Source organism: Pygoscelis adeliae, unplaced genomic scaffold (assembly GCF_000699105.1).
Source record: "Pygoscelis adeliae isolate BGI_AS28 unplaced genomic scaffold, ASM69910v1 Scaffold450, whole genome shotgun sequence".
NCBI lineage: Eukaryota > Metazoa > Chordata > Aves > Sphenisciformes > Spheniscidae > Pygoscelis > Pygoscelis adeliae.
In genome coordinates this window covers 154690-170711 of record NW_008823923.1, presented here as the reverse complement: position 1 = coordinate 170711, position 16022 = coordinate 154690, and the positions used below count along the sequence as shown (strand labels likewise).

Below are 16022 nucleotides of genomic sequence, written 5' to 3'. Positions count from 1 at the left end.
ATTATCATTTTATTTCAATTATTAACCTTTTTTTATCTCAACCCACAATTCACCGGGGTGGTTGCCGACAGCTGACTGAGGTTTAACCATGACACTCCTGTGTTGCGCAGTGAGTTTAAACTAACATTGCACAGGTGATCGTTTTTTGTGTTTGTTACTCTTTGGACATGCGGTAAATTAATCCACAGTCTGATTTAAGAAATGTTCCCGAACAAGGATGAAAGTTGTGTTCTGAACACGCAAAGTGCTATAGAGCACCTAATTAAATGGGTATCAAATTGAGGATCTAAAATGAGTGTAAATTTTTATTTAATATCTTGCTTCAGTCCTTTGTCCAGAAAGTAATCCTAGTCTTTCCTCTTTAAAGTGATGTGAGGAAACTTACTGTATATACAGATGCAGAGGGTCTTATAATCCCAGTACAGAGTGCTTATTTTCATTACTAGAACAATAGATTAGTTGCAAAAAAAGCCTGATAAGTTTGGAGACATAAACTGATAGCAGCTTCCTCAGAACTAAATCAGGTTTTGCCTTGCAGGCTTCTCTTTTTTTTATTCAACTGTATCAGCCAATCTAATAAAACATACAATTTTCTTCTACAAACTTTGACTTGGTTATATCTGTTGACCTGTGACAACACTACTCTGTGTGTGTGTGTATGTGCACTGTATATATGAAACAATAGATTAACTGCAAAACTGTGAATTACAAAAGTACATTACCTGGAGACATTATTTAATTTCAGAAGGGTATGTGTTTCTACATACATATATAGATGCACACTATGCTACACTCCTGATAAACAAGTCATTATGTAGTGAAATTTGAACATATTTTTACGTATAGTTGATGAAAGGGGGAAAAAAAAGGCAATTTTTAAATGATCTTTTGTTTTCATTTGAGTAATCAAGGAGTTTATGTCAGTGATGGAAGATCATGTTATGGTTTGATTTGGACTATTAATTACTGTGTCAGCTGGATTCTGAATGTTTAAATCTCCTGTTTCCATCCCTCACTGAAGACTCTCTCAAATGGAACAGCTCAGGCTCTGTTCTGTAGAATTTGGTTCTGGGATAATTTGGGCTTTGTTGTCAGTGGATGCTGTCTTACCTTGGTGCCTAAGTACCGGTAGAGGGAGGCAGTCCTTAAATACATGTTTTGAACATTTCCTTTTGACTATCTTTAGGCTTCTGTATGCACAGTTGCAGTGATTTTGGACGGCCTCATGAAGGCACGACTGCAGAGGGAGAAGTTTTCAACTCTTGTTTCTTGAGTTCTGCTATGGGGAACCATTTACTGAGATTTGGTGTTGCACTCTTTGGTTTGTTTGTTGGATTATTGCTTTGTTGGCTGTGTCTCGTGTTAGATCTTGCGTTATTTTTGGCATACGTTTTTGCTCCTCAGTAAGTTAAAAAGCTTTTTAAACAAAAAACCGTAAGTATTAGAATATACCTGAAGTCACCATTTCTAGCCATCATTCTGGTATCCATCTGTGAAAATATCTGTCTTATTAAAAGTCAAACATAAAAGCCAAAAGTAAGTTGGGCATATTGGGTTGTTCAGCTATGTTCTTCAAATATAGCACCAGACCGAGGCTGGGTGAAGCTGCAGTGAATTGCTGTCTCCTGCATCTCCTGTGTGCACCATCAGAGTTGTACACAACTTTGCTGTTGGTGCTGCTTAGCCTCTTTGATCTAGTAAGAAGTCTTTTGAATGTATAATTAAATATGTGTTAGTATTAGATTAAAAGCCTAATCTTGTGCAAGCTAAGACCCTTGTTTTAAAGGGGGGCTGAGTTTCCAGACAAGTTCGCTCCACTGATGCACATAACTCAGCTGGACTGTGAAAGCTGCCACAAGTAGAGAAGTGAAGCAAATAGCCTGGCTGGGATGGCAAGCTGCAACAGGTCTTCCTCTGTAACGTCCCCGGTCTGACAGCCTAACAGGATTTTGGGAGGAGGGAGGCAGATACTCCGTACCATTAGTCTGTGCCTAGGAAGCCTCCCTTGCTCAGCCAGGGTCGTTGAAGGACAGACAATTTGTCTGATATTATGAGTGATTTGTTAAAACGAAAGCTGACACGCACTGATACTGGGTGTGACTTCCCTTTATGCAGAAGTCCCATTATGGAATACTTGTTATTTTATAACAAGTGATATTTTAAAGTGGTCTCGCCTGCCCTCTAACATTACAGACCTTTTTATTTTTTTGGCGATAGGGCTGGATTCTTTTGCAAAAATGTGTGTCTTCTGAAGGTGTTTGGTATGGGAAAATACTGGCTTCTGTTGGAATTTAGTGTTTGTTTTTAAGCTGGACGGCCAGTATATGGTTCATGTGTATTCGCAAACAGATGTTTCACAAGTATATGCTTCGCATTTGGTAAAGTTTATGTATTACAAATGGCTGAGAAGGAGGTGCTAGCGGAGTACAAATTTCCCAGGGGAACAGCGCACTAGGACTGAGCCTTCCCACTTGTAGCAACACAGGTGCTGGGCATTTGGGGTTATTTTCTCCATCCCTCCGTACTGATACTGTCATGCAGTACAAATCCAGCATTTGATGAACTGTATATTTTTTTTAAACAAAAAATGTCTAATCTGAAATAGGAATGATCTGAATGTTGTATTTTCAAATGTTTACTTAGGGAATATTACATCACCATGGTGAAATGGGTAAGCAACACCAAAACTGTGGTCAGATGGTTAAACAGACCTCAGAATATCTCCATCCTTACGGTTTGTGAAACTACAACTGGGGCTTGCAGCAGGGTAAGTCAGATTTTTTCCTAAGCTCTCTTTTCAAGGTTTCTTCCTGCATTTTGTTTTCATATTCAGAAAAAGATTTTCAGAAATCAGTTTGCAGATGCCATAGTTGCAAGCTGAATATAATTAGTCAACAGGGAGGAAATAGATGTGAGAAAATTCCAAATCTGGTGAAATGATTTCATGCACTTAGCAACTTTGAGTGACATTTTCAGAATTACTAAGCTTTGTTCATTCATTAACTTCAGTGGAGACTGCGGTTGCTGAACATCGTGTACTTTGGATATAGCTAGCACAGTGACAAGCTTGTCTTCCGTCAGATATTTTCAGCTGTCTGGTTTCTCTCCTCTCCTCCTACAGAGTTTCATTTCAGATCTTTCTGTCTCTCACAGCTTACATATGTTTAAGGAAAAGGTGTAAAATTCTGATAATTCCTGCAAATTCGATAGCAGAATTAAATAACTTTAGAAAAAACCCAAAACTGAAAGGCAACAGGGATATTTCATTTTGAATGTAAGTCAAGCTGAAATACATTTTTCTATTTGAATCCAGCCACATCCCATCTCTTGACCCAGACTTTGACTTCTGACACTCCTGCATTACACCTCTCCATTTTCACAATCTTGCATCTTGAATGCAGTTGGCCACTTTCCCATTCTGAGTCACGTTCTCTTCCCAGAACCAGCTAAAAGTATAAATATTTTCTATATATGCTAATATCAGTACTAACAGATGCACCAAAGTAGAGGGTATAATTTGGCAGTGTAAATGGTTATGAGTGATTAATGTGGGTCTAAGTTTGGCCTCTGAGTCAAAAGGCTTCCATCAGTGTCTGCTACTGAAGTCAGTCATGTTAAAGTGTTAAGGATTATTTCTGAGCTTGTCTCCTTCTTTTGCTACATAGTGCAGGTTGCTTTTCCTGACTCAGAAACTGCAAATAAGTCCCCAGACTATGGATTAAGATTGTGAACATGGGGATTTGTTGATTGGGTTGCTTTTTACCTGGTTCCTGCAAGCCTTGTGCCCTTTCATTAAGAAAGTCCTTCAGGAACCACTGTGAGCAGTGGCTTCTGAAGGGAAACCCTTGTGTGCTCCAAGGTCAATTGGACTTGTCAGAAGTAGGTGTCCAGGGAGCTGTGATCCAGGACGTAATATAAGAGAGAGAGATTGAGAAGTCCCACTCCAGAAGAAATAAAGTGCAGCAAAGGACCTTGTAGGTGGGTGAGGAAGGATAGCGATGCAGTGTCACCATAGTGAGCACAGCTCAGGCAGGGCTCATGCCTGTAACCCTGGACAGTTCCTCCGCTGGGATAAGGTGATGCTCTTGAATTCAGTAATGGATGAGGAAAGGCCATATTGGGAGAATTTAACATTGTACCAGACCATTTGATTTCAACTCTAAACCTATTTTTTTTAATTCTTTTTTTAGCATTTTGCACATGTTCTCAATTCCAAAAAGTACTGTATAAAACCAGCTGCTGTAGTAGCTATAGATTTTTCATTTTTCAGGCCATATATGTACAGATGCTTCTATAGCTAATAAATTTTCATGACTTCAGTGTGACTGTGACAACTGACAACAGTTGATGTATATTCTATTTTTTTTCCCAATAATGTGTGCGTGGTATTTGGATTTTTTCTTAGATGGCATGATGTGAAATGAGTGTGACCAATAAAAAACAACCATTTGCGTTTATTTTTTTTTCTCTTCACTAATGCCACACTACAACCCATTAAAGCAAGAGATTGTGATTTGAAAAGGTCTCACGCTTTGAGCTTGATGCTGGCTGTTTGCCCAGTGTTGATGAAGGACCTAAAATATCCAGTTGTCAGATGATGCCTAGAGGTAAAAAACAAATAGGACTGCCTGTGTAAAGCTTCTTGATAGCTAATCAGAAAGGACTGAAAAAGGCATTCTTAGGTCCCCTGTGGTGTTCTACCAAAAACTCTGAATAAAGCATCTGACTTTGTAATTAAATTATCGTTTGTTTCAATGTAAGTGCCAATGAAGAGATGTGAAGATTGTAACACAGTAGAAAAAACACAAAATTAGGCTAGAGACCTTTTGCTGAATGTAGGAAATATTTTTGATATATAGCTATTCCATAAAAGCATTTTTTTTCTTTTTCAGAAATATGAAATGCAGTCAGACCTGTGGCTTCCTAAACAGGTATAGTATAAATGCTATTTCTGGGTGTATAATGTGTAATTGCTTCATTGTCATTTTTATTTAATTATATGTTATTTTATAAGCTATTAAAATTCATTCCTTTTAAAATGGAATCCTTTTTAGGATCTTAAATTAATTTAGCAGCTGAGGATTATAGCAGCGTCTGTGTGAACATTCAGATGGCAGCTGGCTTCTTTGGTAGTGGGAATCCTGTCACTTAGCATCGCACAGAGGACATTTCACTATCTAGCTGACTGTGTCAGTGGTGGAAAGTGATACGTGCTTCCATCGAGCAATTCAGCCCTTCGAACTGAGACACCTGTCTGGGTTTTGGAGGCAATGTTCCCTTCAGTTTCCAATCTCTGCATTCAGTTAAGTAAGCACTTAGATGACCAGCTGATTAACTACCTAACTCTTGGATGGTTAAAGATAGATCAGACAAATCCTGTTCCAAGCATGTCCTATATACTGGGCTGACTTTTTTCTGATTAAAAAATAACCTCACCAAATTAAACCCAAAGGAGTTCAAAGATTAGAGGTCATAGGGGCTATAATTGGAATGCATAAGAACGATTTCTAAACTCATACCCAGAACAATATGTTGAACTAATGTCAGCAAATGATTCCATTTTCATAGCTTCAGAAGAGCTATCCAATAAATGGATGAAACACATTCTACTTAAAATACATTTCAGGCTTCATTTTGCAAATGAGAAATCATTTTGAAAAATCTATGCTTTTATAGCAAGCCGTTTTCCTTTAATATTTCTGTGTAAAGTTAGACATAGAGAGATGGTATCACATCAGGCTACAATTTATGGTAAGACCATGATTCAGAATATCACTTCAATGTGCTTATTTCCTGCATACAACTTTATCAAAATCAGAGAGTGGTAAGTGTGTACTTAGTAATGTTTTGCTGAGTCCAGACCATGGAAACATTTGTTCTCCTCATCACTAGTAGGACTTATCTCTGTCATTAATTGTATGTCTGTAAAAGAATGTATCCTGGAAAGTCCCGCTGCATTAGGGATCAGACTACCAGACTTTTCATTGGGAGGGAGAGTTTTGCAAGGGCTGTAACCCATGCTTTAGGACAACGTTGCATAATGGTAACTACTGGCATGAACTACATTTACCTTTAGCCACCACATTTTTGCTAATCTTAGCAAAATATATTTAAAATCTGAGGATTTCTCTCCAGTTGTCTTACGAGCACAGCAACTACCAAAACCAGAGACAAAAAACCTAAGCTGATGTTTTGTTAAGAAGTTTAATGGAAAATGTGAGAAACTAGCACAATCTTATGTTTTTATAGAATGAAGAACCGGTTTTCTCCAAGGACGGCAGTAAGTTCTTCATGACTGTCCCAGTGAAGCAGGGAGGCCGGGGCGAATTTCACCACATAGCCATGTTTATTGTTCAGGTAAGGTTTTGGTTCAGGCTATTTTTAATATCCTAGTGGTCATCTAGGACTTTTACTGAGGACACATGACCCAAGCAAAGGCTTGCACTTCAGGACAGTCTGAACACTTGTGTCGTGGTCATTTGTCCTGTCCAGGTTGTCACTTGGTGCAGAGGGACATATTTATAACTTCTTGCAGAATACGTGGAGCGCTCTGTCTTTTCTTAGACCTCTACTGTGGTGGCATGTAAGGTCTGTAAATGAAAGGTACTTCGAAAGTGTACTGTCTCTGGAAGATTTCATGTTTTCTTTGTACCTCTATAGACAAGCAGAGATGTTTTCTTGTTAAACCCTTCTGTCAAAAATAATGTTTTATAGCCACAGAAATTGAAGAGACCTGCAGAAACGCTCATTTTACCCTCTTTATATACACTATATATGCATAATTTTAAATGTCAATACAGAATATTCATAATTCTGGTCTTACACATGACAGTAAAGGGAGGCAATACCCAGAATTTAAAATCTTGTGAAAATTAGGACTCTCTTATTACGCTTTGCAACATTTTCCAGTGGCTTCCATTTCCCAGGGTCATTGCTTTTTCCAAAGAAGAATCTGAAAGAAGATAAATTTGCATTATGACTTTGAAGGTCACCAGTATGAAGTTGTGATGAACTAATAAAGGAAATTATGCCCTGGAACGGAATACTCCAAGGCATCTATTTAAATCAGCAGAGCATTAATCCAGGTATTTTAGCAGAGCCATATGACATACGAGGGATTATCAAGGTACCCAAAACATCAAAATAGCAGACTTGGCACCAGGCAACTCTATTATCTCCCTTTATGACAGTGTTCTGGTATGAACATTATTAAGTCTGAAATATGTTCACAGTGTACTGCAGACAGAAAAAGAGCAAAAGAACTTTAATGAAAATTTAACCTGAAGAAGCAAGAACAAGATACTCATTCACTAGACTAAATATATCAAGAAAGAATCAGACAAGAAAAAAGGGATCAAAGACATGTCAAATTCTATCTTCTAAAGAAAACAGTAGCTGATGATGATCTGGTAAAGGTGTATTAATATAGTAACCTCAAAAAAATTCACACCGGAGCAAAACCGTTTAGTCAATCAAGTCTTATTTTGGTTTCTTTCTCAATATTAATAAGTATCTTTAAAATACATGAAATAATAACGATGTGGATCTGAAAATTAACTTGGAGCATTCCCAAGGATGTTACAGATACAATCAAATTTGCCTTAAACCTGTAGGCTCTGACATTTTTCGCTACTGAAGAGCCCAGGAAACTTGATCCTAATTCAGGAAAATACTAAGCAAAATATTAAGACCACTCCTATTCAATAAGATAATTAAATATATACCTACTTTTAAATACATTTTTTAATCCCACCAGCATAATGTTTAATGTCAAGTTTATGATTAAGAGTTTAGTATTCTATCCCTTTTAGGCAGAATTAGAGCCCTGGGTACTGTACAGCTCCAAAAATCAAAAATACTTCTATTTTGACCGCCATCACCACGATACAAGTCTGAATGGGATCATCACCATGAACAAGTCTGAACGGGATCACCAATGACAAATTTGGCTTTAAGTATGTAGCTGCTCCTGAGAAGAAGAGGAAATGTGATATCCCATGTATCAACCGTTATTCATCAATAAGCAACATTCTGCGTGGTAATGGGGCTGATACAGAGCAATAAAGGACAGGAAATGTGTTTATGGAGATGTGTTTTACACACTGCATTAATCTGATTGTCCATTATTTCTAAAGCAAACATGGAGGCATAAAAATTATACTAACCGTTGCACATAGTCTTTTGTCACATCAGATGTTTGTCACACCTTGTGCGAGCCACAGCAGCATAACAAGTGCCCTGCAGAATTTAAAGCAGTCGGCAGGTCGCCGGTACCCAGATGATGACAGTTTTTTTGTGATGGAGCTCGGATAACGTTGGAATTTGGCATTCAGATTCTCGTTACTTCTCCGTACTACTCAGTACAGATACCAGCTCATTAACAGAAATCAGCCTCCAAGTGCAGGAAAGTTAAAACACAGAACCAATGTGAACATACAGTGACAAAGAAGTAAATTTTAATGGCTCGCTTTAGATTAATTTAATCACTGAGACTTATTTGTCAATCTTACAACAAGTGCTGACAAATTATGGTCTTTCTTGGGCTGTATTTCTTTGACTGTACTTTAGAAAAGCATGAGTCAATGATATAATCAAAGCAGGTTAGCAGAAGCATCTAATTAAATCTTCTTGCAAGGGGAGGTTACTGTTTAAAAGGTTACTGTCTATCATATTATTTACTGTCTGATTGTAGAGGGCTAGATGTGTGGTTTATTGTTTTCAAATGCTTTTAGTAACTTATGAAATATTTAAAAGAAACTAATCTCAAAATGGGATTGAATCACGTTATGTATCTAGAAATTTCTTACTTGGGGTTTTGCAACTCTGGAAAGTCTCTTTTTCCAACCACAAAATAAGAATTATAAAGTAACTTTAATGGATCAAGGCAAGAACTTCCTGCAAGCTTCATAAATTATGTATTATGGCTGTAACCTTGAAAAATAACCATGTTTATTAACGCTTGGCTGGGCTTTTTATTGCTGTTTCTTGTTAGATTCTGTGATCTCAATATTTAAATACCTCTTTCAATAGTTGCAGCTTCTCTCTCTCTAGAGAAGAAATAGTCACTTATAATAAATCACTAATTTGTATTTTAATCATTCCTGGAGACAGCACTGAATACGAGAACCTTCCTGAACAAGGGAACCGTCATCATAAACATATGTACAGCACCTAGCACGTCGTCCTGATTTCAGTTCATACTTGCAAGACTTGTCATGGAGTTACTATGTTGTTATTTCTTTGTGGATCTGTTGGAAAACAGATCAGCTTTAAGGGACTTGTTTCTGCCTTGCCATTTCCAGACACCATTTCAAGTGTCCTTGAGCATTTTCTGCTTTCTAGTTACTGCTGTTGTTGATGTAGAGCTCAGAGTTTACAAAGTACGGTTCAGAAATACAGGGATTAAAAAAAACCTCTTTGCCTTTATGATTTTTTGTAGGCCACATAACCACTGAGGTCACTGTGATTAGGTATGGACTGGTGCTCTGGATTCACAGGGCGCAAGGCCAGAAAGCACGATTAAACCCGCCCTCTGACCTCCTTTGTAACTCCAGCTGCTCAGTTTCACCCACTAGAGCTGAAATATAAGCTGAAATATCACTTCTTTTCTTTACAACATTTGTCTTGAATTTGAAAACTAGGAATTTTTATATCCAGGCCAAGCATCATAACCCTAGTACAGAAAAAACACTCTTTAAGTATATTCATGGTTCAAATTTTAATCTTCAGAAGCCTAAGCAAGAATTTTACCTTTTGCAGTAGGAAGAACTCTCAAATGAGCTTCTCAGTCTTCTGGTTTCATTGTTTTTAACCTGTGTCTGATGAGGAGTCTGCTGCAGCTTCTAGCCAAAGAGTTTGGTTTTACCTCAAGGTAGATATGCATTGCATCCTGGTGTTTCCTAATTCAGTTCCTGGGGCATTGGCTGAGAAAACTGCCATCGCTTTCTTTGAGAGAGGTTTTGAATTTCCGCTTGTAGCAGTTTTTCCTTGTAGCCTATTTTCCTAGGCTCGCACTGGGGTAGAAACAATTTATGAGAGGGAGCAAGAGGGTGCTCCCCAACTTGTAAGCATTTGGTTCAGTTGCCAAAATTTGGAGGCTACTCTTAGACTCTCCTTACAGACCCCGGATGAAGAGAGGCTTCTCCAGAGTGCGTGGTGGAGCAGAGGCTTTAACTAGGTTTAGATCCTGTGAACTTCTGTGTCTGAGTTTGTGCGGTGCATTTCTCATAGAGGTTTGCCTGCCTCCTCAGATGAGGGTGGTGTTGGTGTCCTGTCTTGGCACAGCATCTTTGCGGTACTCTTGGCTCAGTACAAGCATGTGACAAACGTGAAAGCCTGGTGAGAACACTCTGGTGCAGAGTTTTGGTTGCAGGGGTCTGAGTTAGTTTTCCCCTACTATGCCCCTGTAGAGGAAAAGAAACACGAAGAGAAACAAAACTTGAAATATAGGACTTGTATTGTCTGTTGGCATGTGGGCATCTGAAAGAAAAATTGTGATGGAAACTGAGATGATTTTAATGACTTTGAAAAGTTTATGTATGGGAGGGAAAGGATACTTGAAGTTCAGGCCTGTCAAAATGTGAGGTTTGTGATTTAAAGATGTTATGTTGCACATTAAAATTTAAAAAGATGTAATCAGTAATGACACGCAGACAATCCTGCTAGACAAAGGAAAATGTAACAAGTAAGGTGAAAGTTAGTATTTTCCATCTCTCTCCAGGCTAAAAGTGAACAAATCAGTGTGAGACACCTGACATCAGGAAACTGGGAAGTTACCAAAATCCTGGCATATGATGAAAATACTCAAAAGATGTAAGCACTATTCTCTTTGTTTATGAAAATATCTGAGGTACAAGTGGAACCCATTTAATTGGAAATAGTGTCTCTAAAATTAAGTAACAATATTTCTTTCGTTTTTGAGCATTACCGTAAATTTTACACTCCCAAGTACATAAAATGCAGTTGTCAGACAATTTATCTGCCAGTGTATTACTGCATGTGGTTTTATGCAGAGAGAAGAGCATACAGTGACGTCAGTTGACTCACTGTATTTTTTTTAAATAAAAGAAATCAACACACAATACAGCAGTAGTAACATTTTGGTGGCCCTTTCCTGGATTCCAGAAAAGAAATCATGGTAAATTTTTACTTGATAAAATCCCCAAATCTTCAGTTTTCGTGCTTGCTTGGTTACTGCATGAGATGTAGTCTGGACTTTGGGGCTCTGATTCAATCTCATAAATTCAAATTATATAGAGCGATTATCCAAACCCCTGATTTTCACCCAGATCACTCAGAGAGAAATCTTTCCAAAGCCCATCTTAGCACTATAGTGGGAAGGAAATGCAGCACATACTTGATGATTTTTGGGAGCAGTAAAGAACTGACACAAAACATCTGAAGGCTCCACATAACTTCAGTGGATCTTGGTTAGTCTTCATGTGTATCTGCATGCGGCAAAAAATAAACAGCTGTCTCTAATTCTGATTTTCTTTAAAATAAATTATATTTCAGCAAGGACCTTTTTGAGGCTGCAACAATGCCTATCATCTCCGCTGGTACTGGAGAAACACCCTTTCTGACTAGTCCTTCCATGGGTTTTGAAAATATATCCGTGGAGAATTTCTTGATACTTCTCCAAGGTTCAGATGAAAAAGTGAGGTTTGGCTGCACTGAGCCTGCAGAGAGGTGGCAGACTGCATGGGAGTCGTCTCAGCCACTTGAGAGGACTTCCTTACCCTCCTTCTGCCTCCCAAGCAGAAACTTTGTGGGGATCTCACCTGGGACACACCAAGGGCACCTCTGCTAAGCCCTTTCCACCCATGCAACCTTGTCTGTAAACCATTGCCTGGGGTGCTAGCTTCTGTCTCTAGATAGAAGAAAAAGTCATTCTACCGCTCAAAAAGGCTTTCGCGTATCATAAGGCTTATTATAACTTATGATAAAATTTCATTGTGACCTTTTTCTAATCCTTGGATTTATATTGCAAACTCTTGGAGTGAAGGAGAAGCTTTCTCTTCTGTATTTGTAATATGCAGAAAGGGGTCCTGGTTGCTACTGGAGCTCTGGGGCATTACAGGGATTAAACAGAAACCGCCACTGTTTTAATATGAAATCATATAGCATCTGAAATATAGCATCTGTATACTGGGTCTAAGTTTAATCGTGGAGCTTAGGTTTATATAAAAGTATTCGATCTTCATGTATATTTGGGAATTTTTAATTTTAAAAAATGTTATGTATGATGTCTCTCACTTCTCTGAACACCACCCAAATCAGACAGTTTACCAAACTGAGTTTAACTTTGTTCGTCTTTTGGGCACAGTTATTTCTTAAGCACTGAAGAATCCCCAAGAGGAAGACAGCTACATAGGTAAGAAGTACATGGGGCTGTGTTAGCAGCTTCTTCATCCCAAGCCATAAGTGCTATGATGACATTCTGTGAGCTTAATTGCTGCTTTGGGGCTTGGGTAATCATTTATATTAGGTAAAAATTAGTACACTTGAGCTGTAACAAGGAAAGAATCTTTTTCAAAACTAAAAATGGCGGTGATATTTTACATTTTTTTAAAAACAGAAAAGATTTTAACACAAAATGTTTTTACCACTTATGTCTTCACTAGTCCTTTATAAGCATCTAAAAAACTAAACCTAAATGCAAGCACATAATATGACTGTATTTTTAAAAGTAGTAAAAATCATCTACATAAAAATAATATTTATAGGGTCTAATCATGCAAATTAAAGAGTGTGGGCAAGGCACCTCCTCCTTACACAAACTTCAGTGCTTAAATCTGAAGTTAATGAGGCTTTTCATGGTGTCCTACTAACATTGTTACCCTGCAGCACTGCTAGTTATTAGAACTCAAGTCCTGCTTTGGGCAGGTTTTGGATCCTGTCCACATTGCCCAGTTTACAGAACAGTAGTCCACTGAGTCATCTGAAAACAGTTTACATCAGGCACAAAATAAGACAGTGATATTTTGGCAAGTTTAGGGACTGAAACAAATTTCATCACTCTGATAAGCTAATTCTTGGTTTCTTGTGTTTTATTCCAATGGAAAATGTTTCTGATCAATTTTTTCCCCAGTGTCTCAACAGTGGGATCATTGAATCGTCAGTGTCTCTCATGCAACTTCTTGAAAGACCAGTGCACATACTTCAGTGCAAAGTTTAGCCCCACGAATAGGCATTTTTTACTGCACTGTAAAGGTAAGTCAAATGCAGTGTAAGTGTAATAGTACTGTGTTTGCTTCTGAATTAATGTATTCCCTTGAGAAGTGCATTAGGCTGGAGTCTAACATTTAGCTCAGTAGTGGATTACTCAAAGTTCTGTACAGAGCTTATTGCAAGACTGTAAGTAAAGATGTTCTGTGTAAAAGCTAAATAGCTGCTCCAATCCTAACCCTTCAGTCCTAGTAAAGGACATTGACTTTTAAATTTACCCTGAATAAAAATCCTTCACCAAAAAATGTGGAATTTATAGTGATGGTACTGTGGTTCGTAACAACTTCATTATAGTATGTATAGGGATTGATCTTGTGCGACTATGCCTAGTAAAAAATGGGAGCCTGCTTTCTGTAACAGTGTGTCTCTATGTGTGTATAAATGTATGCGTATAGTATATCTGTACACACTCACCCACATATGTGTATATATAGGTGTATGTGAGTATCATAACCAAAAAACAGCTGTGGTTTAATCCACATAGACAGATCCTCTTTATCGATAGAATAGCAATAAATAACTTTTAGCTTTTTATTGTTAGCTGTATTCCAGTAGCTCTAAATGGCACCAATTGGGTTCAGAATTGGTATAAAAAGAAAACTAGAACCATCCCACACTGAGATATTTATAACCTACACCCAGGAAATAAACACTGTTAAATAAGAGTATAAAAACAGGTTCAGAAGAGCATGAGACAATCAATAATAAAGTGTATGGCTAGACCTGTTGACCTTGAAACTTGCAGTATTTTACAGACAACGTTCTCCTGGTATTTTTGCTCAACTAGCATCAGATTTAAAACAGTAGAACACAATTCATCTGAAATACATGTGAATAGCCCATTCTATTTGCATGCATTTTTTCTGTTTCTTTTGCAACTGTACATTTTTTTGCACAAAAATAAAATATCTGCCTGCTTGAGAATTGAATCTATTCAAACAAACAAACTATGAATATATATTGGCTGAAATAAGGTTGTGGTTAGTTGTGGGGGGGTTTTGTTTTGGTTTGTTTTTTTGTGGAAGTGCATCTATAATATGTAGCTGATTTAGAGAAAAAAATATACCAACTGTATGGTTTATACATGGTTAAAGCTGCGGCAGAAGTTACGAAACTAATCCCGAAGCCCTTATCTGAGTAAAGACTGCACTAATAATGAGCTCCTCATGGTTTAAGCAGGGTTTTCCCGTGTGCTTGACATAGTCCCTATGGGGAAAGTCTCAGATTCCTGCAAGAGGGAGGGTTGGTAAATTGGGAAGAGTTTTTTGCTCTGAATCAGCAATGTGCTAGGGCCCAAAAACATAGCTTCTTGTTATTATTTTAGCAAAGTATATTCAGCCTGTAATTTTTAACATGTTCCTTTGATATAAGAATGTGGATGCCACTAGGAGGTTGCACATGAAATTGCTCACAAGCTCATGACTTTCAGTGACTTTGAGATGGCAGTTCTCTGTTTGAGCTGGTAAGACTGTAGATCATCCTCCCAGGATTAAACCTGCACTCCACTGAGTTGCAACCAGTAGACTGCCCTAAGCTGCAGGCATTGGGCAGGGATGATAAAACACCGTCATTAAGTTTTCCTATCTCTAACATTAATGTGTAGTTGTCAACTTGGGGTTATTCAGAGGTGTGCTCTCTTGTGTTTCGTCAGAGCTTGACAATTATGGCAGCATTGTGACCCCCGTGTACTGCTACAGCTCTGCGAAATGCCTGTGGTGGGGCAGATATTTGGCAGTATCAAAGCTGATGGCAACATGACCATAGAGCGGGTATTAAAACTCTTCAGCAGGGTGTTGCTTGTAAGAGTACGAGGTAAACTGCTTCAAGGAGACAGATGACACTACATGTACATGCATACACACTTGTTTTCCGACAACAAAAAGCCTGACTGAATTGTTACAAAAGCAATTTGCCCCGAAAAATCCTCGCGGGACTCTGGACTGGTTTGATCTACACAAGTTTCAATTCTTCCACCTCCTTTTTACCCATGAGCACCTTTATTAGGATAGTTTTTCCTTATTCGTTACCCTCAGCCAGGAGATCTGTCTCAGTGTACCAGCTGTATCCATCTCCAGAGACTCTCCTGAGTGAAGAGTTATTTCTAGCCTGGTAGATGGAGGACTGGCTCTACAGACTCTTAGTTTTGGCAAACGCGTCCTTTACGCTTATTTTCCACACTGCTTGTGGATTTTTCCTTTAGCACTTCATAAACACTAACAGATGTTAATCGCTCCACTCAAATAAGATACTACACAAAGGGAGTAATTGTTTTTTCCCATTTTATACAGCAGGAAATAAGTTGTGGATTTAGTGTTAGTTATAGGAGGTCAACAGGAAATCCAAGTGCTGTGCTTAGTTCTGATGAGCTGTAACACAATGCCTGTAACACAAGTCTGTCTTTCTCTTTTCTGATCAGCTTTTTAATCTACTGTAATCTCCCTTTTTCAAAGTCTGTCATCATCCTTCCATCTTTTAGTACGACAAATAGAGCTGGCCTGGAAAATGCCAATGCTTTCACCTCCAAAAACTGTCTTTCTTAAATCGGAGTTCAAAGCAAAATGACAAATTCAGAAGTGAAAAGAGCTGGAAAAACAAAACAAAGAAAAAGAGACAGCTGAAGAAATTATCTTTTGAAGAGCTAAGGCAGAAAGCTTTGATTTGTCAGCAATCTACCTGTAAGATTTTTGTCTATAGTCTCCCTTGAGGCAGAGAATGAAACTGATAAAAATCTTCAGTGGAGGCTGTCAGAGGCTGTGAATGGCATCATGCTATTTATTTCAGGTATTTAAGTTTCC

General features: G+C 38.2%; 1 protein-coding gene across 1 annotated transcript in view; it reads left to right on the top strand.

The window, feature by feature from the left end:
• The window catches only part of DPP10 (dipeptidyl-peptidase 10 (non-functional)), a 240836-nt gene that overhangs the window by 200158 nt on the left and 24656 nt on the right, over positions 1-16022 (top strand). The window contains exons 10-15 of the mRNA XM_009320704.1: positions 2644-2767; positions 4893-4931; positions 6250-6357; positions 10721-10812; positions 12326-12373; positions 13091-13212. Coding sequence (XP_009318979.1) covers positions 2644-2767; positions 4893-4931; positions 6250-6357; positions 10721-10812; positions 12326-12373; positions 13091-13212 — 533 coding nt within the window. The remainder of the gene's footprint in view (positions 1-2643; positions 2768-4892; positions 4932-6249; positions 6358-10720; positions 10813-12325; positions 12374-13090; positions 13213-16022) is intronic.